Genomic DNA, 10,571 nt, shown 5'->3' with positions numbered 1-10,571 from the left:
GCCCATTCCAATACCTTAACTTTGTTGTCCTTAAGCCATTTTGCCACAACTTTGGAAGTATGCTTGGCGTCATTGTCCATTTGGAAGACTTATTTGCGACCAAGCTTTAACTTCCTGACTGTTGTTGAAAAAATGACTTGTGTCATTAACACAGATGCCCTAACCGACTTGCCAAAACTATAGTTTGTTAACAAGAAATGTGTGGAGTGGTTGAAAAATTAGTTTTAATGACTCCAACCCAAGTGTATGTAATCTTTAGCCTCAACTGTAAATACTGTATCCTTCACTATCTATTCTTCACTATATATTGCATCTTAGCTGCTGTGTTTCATAAGCATTTCACTACACTCACAATAACATCTGCTAACCATGTGTATGTGACCAATAACATCTGCTAACCATGAGTATGTGACCAATAACATCTGCTAACCATGTGTATGTGACCAATAACATCTGCTAACCATGTGTATGTGACCAATAACATCTGCTAACCATGTGTATGTGACCATTAACATCTGCTAACCATGTGTATGTGACCAATAACATCTGCTAACCATGTGTATGTGACCAATAACATCTGCTAACCATGTGAATGTGACCAATAACATCTGCTAACCATGTGACTGTGACCAATAACATCTTCTAACCATGTGTATGTGACCAATAACATCTGCTAACCATGTGTATGTGACCAATAACATCTGCTAACCATGTGTATGTGACCAATAACATCTGCTAACCATGTGTATGTGTCCAATAACATATGCTAACCATGTGTAACATCATCTGCTAACCATGTGTATGTGACCAATAACATCTGCTAACCATGTGTATGTGACCAATAACATATGCTAACCATGTGTATGTGACCAATAACATCTGCTAACCATGTGTATGTGACCAATAACATATGCTAACCATGTGTATGTGACCAATAACATCTGCTAACCATGTGTATGTGACCAATAACATCTGCTAACCATGTGTATGTGTCCAATAACATCTGCTAACCATGTGTATGTGACCAATAACATCTGCTAACCATGTGTATGTGACCAATAACATCTGCTAACCATGTGTATGTGACCAATAACATATGCTAACCATGTGTATGTGACCAATAACATCTGCTAACCATGTGTATGTGACCAATAACATATGCTAACCATGTGTATTTGACCAATAACATTTGATTTGATTTGATTTCAACAAAACAAATCCATGTGATGATGTTTATTCAATGTGGAAAACGGATTGGATTTATATAAGGTATTTTTATTAATTTTCACACAACTGGCAACCTAAATCTGTTTCAAAGAAATGTAACGAGAAACTAGATGTTGAACTGATGTCTGTGCCCAGTGGGCTGGTTTGAATAAGCGGCAGGTGTTGGATCAATATCCACCTTAGTAGCTAAATGTCCATGTAATTTGCGACAGATTTTCATGTGAATATTCTCAAATCTGCATGAAACAATATACACATTTTCCAACCGGAAATGTTTGCATCAAACAGGTTTATTGCGGATAAAAGTCTTTGCGTGATGACGTAGTGCACGGAAATAAATGAAAAATCCTGTTCCCATATACTGAATGAAAAATGCAAGTTAAATGGGTTTCCATCGCATTTTCAACTCTACTGATGGTTTTGTAAAACCGTTGAGTTATATAGCAAAAGTCCTCTTGTCCCGTACACTGTAGCCAACAGCTCACAGATACAGTGCTGGTAGGCTACCGACATAATGAGATTATTATGGATAAGAGTGACATTATTTTATTTGTCAAATGGCAACCAAGCATCAATCATCATCATGTCACCAGAAGAAGACCCTCAAAATGTATTGGAAAGGAGCATCAAGCTCATCACATGCACTTTCACCACCCTGTGAAGTTCATCATTTATTTAATCTGTAGCCTAATAAACTGCATGGTTTCCCAAGTCATAGTGGGAGGACCACACAATATATCATCATGGGACTCCAAGTTAACTAAGATATGATCGTTATTAAATCAATATTTGCGCATAAAGGATTAATGCCGCCATTTCTCGTTTATACATTTTTACTGACACAAAAAGACCCCACCATGTCAAACGAACTAACAAATAGTCTGTCGGCATTTAGAAAAAGTATACAGGCAAATGTTAATTGAATGTAGGAGAATATAACACAGTAGATCTGGTGGAAGAAAAGAGAAAGAGCATAAGTTCTGTTTTTATTGTTGTATCATCATCTTTCATATGTACTGGAAGAGCCACACAGTCAGATATGATGCTGGAGATAATTTAGATGGATAACACAAGAGGGCAACTGTGGGTGTGCAAAGTTTCAGACTGAAAACTTCAGGAATGGGTGAGCTACATGACATTTAGCATGAAGTCACCTAGGTGTCCCACACAAGTTGCCCAAATGTACCCAAGTGGCCGAATTGGTGAAATGACCTATAACTATATACAGCAGTGCAAATAACTATATACAACTTATCAAAAATCTATTCTAACACACACAAAAAAATTATATTTTTTAATTTTTTTAAATATTAGAACGGAATATTTTTCTGCCTGTGCCATGTCCCATAGCAGTCTCTTTCTGCTACAAAGCAGAGGCAAACTGAACAACTGGTGCAGATGATGGGGGACTTCATGTGACAAAGAACACAACAACACCTCCATGCTCCGCTCCTTTGTCTCAGAGGTACAGTCACGCCTGCAGTAATGAACTGTGGTATATGAACACCACTGGAGGCAGGAGTAGAGGGGGCAGAGGTAGAGGTGGCAGAGGTAGAGGGGGCAGAGGTAGAGGCGGCAGAGGTAGAGAGGTAGAGGCGGCAGAGGTAGAGGCGGCAGAGGTAGAGGGCAGAGGTAGAGGGGGCAGAGGTAGAGGGGGCAGAGGTGGCAGAATGTGATGCAGTGGACTTGCTGTAGCCAGCAAGCTCCTTGATGAGCAGCTCCCTGAAGACTAGCTGTGAGATGGGGGGCTGTCCACAGCTCTTGGCCATTTCCTTCTGGAGGATGAAGGAATTCACCACAGCAATGTCAATGAAATGATAAAACAATGTCTTGTACCATTTCTTTGTCTTATGTAGAACATTGTAGTATCCTATAAGAGCGTCTGACAAGTCTACACCTCCCATGCTCTGGTTGTAGTCCTTGATGGCTGCAGGAATGGGGACATTTTTGGTGGTCCATGCCCCAGTAGCGTCCTTCACACGCCTGATGACGTGATCGCCACTGAAGGACTTGTGGATAGTGGAGCACATCGCCACCTCTCTGGTGTCCATCCACTTCACAAACAGCAGGCCATCTTCACGGATCCATCGCATGGCCCCCCGCTCAGCCCGCTTAGGCATGTCATTTACCCTGGTCTTTGGAAAGCCCACTCTGTTGGTCCGAATGGTGCCACAAGCCCACACCCCCAGCTTCCTCAGGTCTGCAAACAGGGTAGGGCTTGTGTAGAAGTTGTCCACAAAGAGTTTGTAGCCCTTCCCCAGCAGTTGAAAATCCAATAATTCCATTACAGAGTCATAACTCAGTCCTTTACCAGTCGCACACGTGTTCTTCCCCTCATAGACAAAAAAATTGCATGTGTAGGCACACGCAGAATCAGCCAAAACAAACAGCTTGTAACCCGACTTAGTTGGTTTGTTACGCATGTATTGTTTTAGGCCAATTCTGGCCTTTGAAGCTACCATCCTCTCATCTATGGACAAGTTCTGGGCGGGCTGAAAATGGGCCTTGCAGGCCTCAACCATGCTGGGGTAGAGAGGTTTGACTTTGCAGAGCCTGTCAAACCTTGCGGTGCCTTTCCTCCTGTCATTCTCCTCATCAACATCTGGGTCACTGATTTGAAGCGCCCGTGAGATATTTAAAAACCTTGTAGAGGACATGACAGTGCGGGGGAAAGGCAGCTGATAGAGTGTGGCTGTTTTCCAGTAATCCTTTAGGGTTTTTAACTTCACCAGCCCCATGTAAATTACCAGTGAAATGTAGCAGAAAAGGTCTGACCTGGAAATGTCCTTCCATGTCTCTTTCTTGCCTTGATGCTTCTTAGCTCCGTACTTATTAGTGTTCAACACCAGGGAATCAACAACTCCTGGGGTGAAAAACAACTGAAAAAGTTGCATGGGGCTGTACTTGGAGGTCATGTCCAGCAGAGGACCTGGTGGCCTCTTTGGTCTGAAAATAGGAGGTGGTGGGACCACATCCTCCTCCAGCACAGAGTGCCAACGACCCTCCTCCGCACTGCCAGCAGGTTCCACACTTCCCTTCCTCCGCTTCTTTGTCACCGGCTTCACACCTCTTGATGGCCGGGTGGGGGTAGGTGTGGTGCCGGAGACAGCAGGGGTCCGGCTGGATGGACCAGCTTCAGTGGGGGATTTGCACCTTGGCAGTATGGGCTCCCAATCAGAATCGCTGGGACTGTGAAATGAAGACAAAACAGACACAGATTATATATAGAGTAAGTAAACATCCACTAAGGTGAGGTGTTGTATTTTATCTAAACATGGAATGGACATGTAAAAATACATGTAATATATACAGACACACCCACAATGTAGAGCAATGTTTACTTTATACATATGTGTACTTCATATTTCATGTCCTAGTCATATTTTTATATATGGCAACAACAAAAAATCTCAAACAACTCAAATGAATAATATTTGATATTATTCATTTCAAACAACGTTACTCACCAATCCAACACAGAATCCTCTCCATTTAGAGTCAAAAGAATAGTCAGTCTGGTCTGACTCATCTTGTAGTAATTCACTCACTATCTCTACCAATGTCATCAATGATATCGTGTAGATCTGTATACTTTGTCTTTGTCTTTGATTTTAAAGATTTACTTGCCATAATTATTCTCTGAAAATGCTCTCAAAACAGAAATGCTGCACGTAACCAGCGTGGCTGCCTCGTAGAGTTTTCAATGTCGAATGGTTGTGTCTATACGCTTGAGTTTCCCACAAACGATAGTCTTCCTGGATAGAACCATCACATGTTGTCATTTACCTGAGCTCATTGGCTATCTACCCAGCTAGATTTCAAGACGATCAGTGGTCATTGGTCCGAAATACAGTCAATCAACGAAGAACCGATCATATCATTGGTGCGCAATTAGGTCATTGTTTGCCGTGTTCAAATCAGTTCCTTTCGTTCAATATGTTCCGGAAAAGAACCATGAAGTGTGGTTGTTTTACCAACAGAGGATTGCAATGAAACCAAACATGACTCAATAAACGTCTGTTTAGATTGAGTAATTACATTGAACGTTACGTCCAAAGTTAAAGGATACAGAATTTTCGACAAGCCGTTTACAAAATGTTTCCTGTTAGGCTATAAAAATGGATTATATCGAACAAAACAACGCTATTGTTTTGTCGTGACCTTTAGTGTTGCCAAAAGAAGATCTTCAAAAGGTAATTGATTAATTTTATTTTTATTTATTTATTATTTTATTCTAGCATCTTGTCCTGACAAAATAGCCCGTTTACTTTGGGAACGTTATTTTTCCAAAAATGAAAATACTGCCCCCTGGATTCAACAGGTTAACTACAGTGCCGTTAAAGACTATTTTGAAACGCATTTTGTAGGGAGACACAACATTATTTTTGAGAGAGCTAGAAGCAGGGTGAAACCACCGACAGTTTTATCACAGCTGTTCACAAACTACATTATCGAACGAAACAAACATTTATTGTTTAACATGGAGACCTGGGAGTGCCACCAGATGATCAGAGTAAAGTGATTAATTTTAAAATCGCTATTTCTGACTTTTGTGACAACTCTCCTTGGTTGGAAAATGGCATTATGGTTTTCTGTGGCTAGGGGCTGACCTAACAACTGGTTGGTGTGCTTTCACCGTAAAGCCTATTTGAAACAGGACAATATGGCTGGATTTACAACAAGTTTATCTTTAAAATGGTGTATAATACTTGTATGTTTGAGGAATTTTAATTATGGGATTTCTGTTGTTTTTAATCTGGCGCCCTGCAATTTCACTGGCTATTGTCGAGGTGGGACGCACTTGTACCAGAGAGGTTAACAAGACATTTGTGGAGTGGTTGAAAAACGAGTTTTAAGGACTCCAAACTAAGTGTATGTAAACTTTGACTGTGTGTGTGTGTATGTATATATAAATAAATATGCAACCATTTAAACAACTGCATTAGCATGAGAAGTAAAAACTTGTTTTACTTACTGATCAAAAAGTGGATCTTCTCCTTCCAAAAACATTTCTTCCGCACTGGAATCAAAACTCTGGTCACTCACAGAGACCTCATCCATTCCTTCTGTGTCACTCTCCTGGTCAATTTCTGCAATAATATCATCAAAATGATTATACTTGGACTGAGATTGAGCTTTTCCACTCTTAGTAACCATGTTTAAGACAGACTTGAGAAGTCTGTAGAAGAGAACGAACTGCTGTGAAACGTAAACTACCGTGCATCTGGTTTCCTTTCACCAGAGAATGAACTCTGTTGTGCACAGTTCTAGCATGATGGCTGTTTGTCCTACAAACGGCGTTCACATACTGCTGGAAATCCCAGCTCATTGGCTATCTAGCTAGGTTTCAAAACGATAGGTGGTCATTGGTCCAAGGCCCTTCATGGGCTAATTCAGGTCTTGTATAGCCAATACATAATGTAGAATTATGAAACATGTTTGGTTGCCTTCTAGAGTGTCTGAGGATTGCACAGAAACCGAACTTGACCGTGTTAAGCTATGTTTGATTGCTGACAAAATTTGATTTCATAAAATTGTTTTGTTGCAAGTTGAAAGAGTCGTAATTCATGCAGAATGCTGTTTACAACACGGATCGTGTTAGGATATACATGTCCTTTTGTCAGTTAAAATAACAAATTGATCATAAATACAGTGCAGACATTGTTAATGTTATAAATTACTATTGTAGCTGGAAATGGCTGATTATTTGTGGATTATCTATATAGAGGCCCATTATTATCTACATGGAGGCCCATTATTATCTACATAGAGGCCCATTATTATCTACATAGAGGCCCATTATTATCTACATAGAGGCCCATTATTATCTACATGGAGGCCCATTATTATCTACATAGAGGCCCATTATCAGCAACCATCAGTCCTGTGTTCCAATGGCACGTTGTGTTGGCTAATCCAAGTTTATCATTTTAAAATGCGAATCAAACATTAGAAAACGCTTTTGCAATTATGTTAGCACAGCTGAAAACTGTTGTTCTGATTAAAGAAGCAATAAAACTGGCCTCCTGTAGACTAGTTGAGTATCTGTAGCATCAGCATTTGTGGCTTTGATTGTCGATGTTATTTTAATGGACCAAAAAAATATTACCTTTCAAAAACAAGGACATTTCTAAGTGACCCCAAACTCTTCAACGGTAGTGTATATATAGAAATACATGTTTAACATTTGCACCAATTGATTGGTGAAAAGAACAGGTGGCTAAGTCAAACAAGATTTTTATTAGTCGGGGACAGCCCCACTGGTAAAAGATACTAGTCCATCTTCATGTCAACTAACAGAACTCTGCTGGTTGTCCTGGTAACAGATACCAGTGGGAAGATCTATTATATTTGTTCAAACTAAACTAAAAGACTTACTTTGATGAGTCAAATCTGATCCTTTCTTCTCTGCTCCTCCTCTCACAGTTCCACTCAGCCCTGTTGTTTTCCTGCAGTCCACCAGCAGCACAGACAACATCTTCCTACCCAGCAGTAAGGTGCTACCGGGAGAGGCACGACACAAGGACTCCGGGAGGGAGGAGGGGCTAGCATTGTCCTGGTAACCATAAAGAGGGGACACAGACACATAGCATTATGGATGCTGATGTCACTGTTGAAAAAGTGCTTTACAGAAGCCCAGACCAGACCCTGAGAGCAAGCTGTATGCTAGACCAAACCAAGCTGTACCATCTGGTGTTCTGATCTGGAGAGACTCTTCTCTGCCTCGTCAGCTTCAGGATGTTGTTGAGGCTCCCCAGAGGATCCACAATAGTCATGTCTGTCTCCTGTGTGAACGAGAACATAAAAAATATGGTAAATTTATCAACTTCTATTGCAATCAGAGAGTCTAACAGGAGGAATGAATACATATCTAACAGGGGACTAAATTAGCCACTTTAATTATTTTTTTAATTGTTTAATCAGTGGTGTAAAGTACTTGAGTAAAAAAAATACTTTAAAGTACTATTTAAGTAGCTTTCCGGGGAATCTGTACTTTACTATTTTTGACTAATTGTACTTTTACTTCACTACATACATAAAGAAAATATACTTTTTACTCCATACATTTCCCTGACACCCAAAAGTACTCATTACATTTTGAAGGCTTAGCAGGAAAATGGTCCAATTCACTCACTAATCAAGAGGACATCCCTGGTAATCATTACTGGCTCTGATCTGGTGGACTCACTAAACACACGTTTCAATTGTAGATTGTTAGAGAGTTGGAGTGCGTCCCTGGCTATCCGTCAATAAAATAAACAAGAAAATGGCACCATCTGGTTTGCTTAATATAAGGAATTTGAAATTATTTATATACTTTTGATACTTCAGTATATTTTAACTTTTACTCAAGTAGTATTTTACTGGGTACTTTTCCCACCACTGTGATGCAAATGTAAAAGGGCCGTTCCACAAAACGGGTGCATTTTCCGTCCACTTGATATTTTAAGTAGAAATGCACTGTATATTATATTTTAAAATCAGGCTATACTAGAATAAGTGCACTTTAATATAGACCACATAGAGAATTCAATAAATCAATTTTTGAAGTTCCAATTAATATTTGTACCAATGGCAGATTGCCCCTTAATAAACTATTCCTACAGAACTGAACAACATATTCAAGTGTAGAACTTCAGTATAATGCCCCTTTAAAAACAACTGCATAGTTTGTGCCCGTTTTTAAGACAGTACTCACTGGTGGTAATCGGATCTTCAGTCTCATTTTTCACTCCCATAACGTCTTCCTCTTTTATTGAGATATCCTCCTCTTTTACTCCAAAAGGGTCTTCCTCTTTCAATTTTACGGCATCTTCCTCCTTTTTGATTCTGAAAGCTTCTACCCCTTTTTCCACTTTGACAACCTCGTTCCCATATTCCTCTTTCACTGTAATATCATCCTCTTGTTTCAATGTGACAGCCTCCTTATTCATTCTTCAAGCTTCTTTGCCTCCTTTCACCAGTTTCTTTCTCCGTCTAGATTAGTGAGTTTATGCTCCGGGAGATTAGCCTAGTGCAGTATCAATGTAACACATTTGCTCTTTAACAAGCAAATTACGTTTAAATGAACCAGTAGATATGTAAATAGAATTATGTTGAAAACACTAAGAGTAATATACACAAGATTGGTCTAAAAAGCTCCAATGTTTCGGTTTTTGGTTTGCAAGCAAAGCACAGCGTGGTCAAATCAGAAGCCTTTTGTCGCCATTGAAGAAGCCTCCTGTCCCGTCCACTAGATTATACGTCACGCAAGAAGCATCACCTGAAAAATTCATATCGCCATCAGCTGACTGGAGTGGGTAAAGCAGACTGGATAATATGAATTACAATGTTCAGTCTGGCAAGCAATGTTATAAGAAGTAATTTAAAAAAAAATAACCAGATGTCATGTTCTTACTTCTTACAGCCAATACTTCCCTCCAGGATTGGCCTGCCTATTAGGCAGGAATAGGTATGTAATATATATATTATAATATAGACTCTCTTTTTTTCTACTGTGTTATTGACTTGTTATTGACTTACTCCATGTGTAATTCTGTGTTGTCTGTTCACACTGCTATGCTTTATCTTGGCCAGGTCGCAGTTGTAAATGAGAACTTGTTCTCAACTAGCCTACCTGGTTAAATAAAGGTTAAATAAATACATTTAAAGAAGGTGACAGATATAATAAGGTGGCATACTCTGAGCTAAATTGACCCAAGGCTCATCGCGAACAACACATAACACTTCCTATGGTGGCACATGGGCTATTTAGGCAAGTGTTGGTGTCTCCCATCTCCAAAGAGGAACTCTATATCTCTGTCAGAGTGACCATCAGGTTCTTGGTAACCTCCCAGACCAAGGCCCTTCTCCCCTGATTGCGCAGTTTGGCCAGGCGGCCAGCTCTAGGAAGAGGTGGTTCCAAACGTTTCCTTTTAAGAACGATGGTATCCACTGTGTTCTTTGGGAACTTCAATGCGGCATATTTTTTGTTGTTGTCTCCCTTCCCCATATCTGTGCCGGCGCTCTACAGACCATTCCTTCCACTTCATGGCTTGGTTTTTGCTCTGACTTGCGCTGTAAACTATGGAACCTTATATAGACAGGTGTGTGCCTTTCCAAATCATGTCCAATCAATTTAATTTACCACAGGTGGACTCCAATGAAGTTCTAGAAACATCTCAAGGATGATCAATGGAAACAAGATGCACATGAGCTCAATTTCGATTCTCATAGCAATTTATGTAAATAAGTTATTTCTGTTTAAAAATACATATACATTTGCAATACTTTTTAAAGGCACTGTATGTATAAACATATATTTTCCTTTGTTTTCCACTAACCCTATCACCCCTTCCCTAATT

General features: G+C 39.9%; 1 protein-coding gene across 1 annotated transcript in view; it reads right to left on the bottom strand.

The window, feature by feature from the left end:
- The window catches only part of LOC124020858 (piggyBac transposable element-derived protein 4-like), a 12,759-nt gene extending 3,598 nt beyond the window's left edge, over positions 1-9,161 (bottom strand). The window contains exons 1-3 of the mRNA XM_046336154.1: positions 8,927-9,161; positions 6,203-6,317; positions 2,871-4,416 (exon numbers count right to left, since the gene is read on the bottom strand). Coding sequence (XP_046192110.1) covers positions 2,871-4,416; positions 6,203-6,317; positions 8,927-9,161 — 1,896 coding nt within the window. The remainder of the gene's footprint in view (positions 1-2,870; positions 4,417-6,202; positions 6,318-8,926) is intronic.
- Between the last annotated feature and the right edge of the window lie 1,410 nt (positions 9,162-10,571).

This window comes from Oncorhynchus gorbuscha, unplaced genomic scaffold, assembly GCF_021184085.1.
Source record: "Oncorhynchus gorbuscha isolate QuinsamMale2020 ecotype Even-year unplaced genomic scaffold, OgorEven_v1.0 Un_scaffold_957, whole genome shotgun sequence".
Taxonomy (NCBI): Eukaryota; Metazoa; Chordata; class Actinopteri; order Salmoniformes; family Salmonidae; genus Oncorhynchus; species Oncorhynchus gorbuscha.
This window is presented reverse-complemented; position numbering and strand designations above follow the sequence as displayed.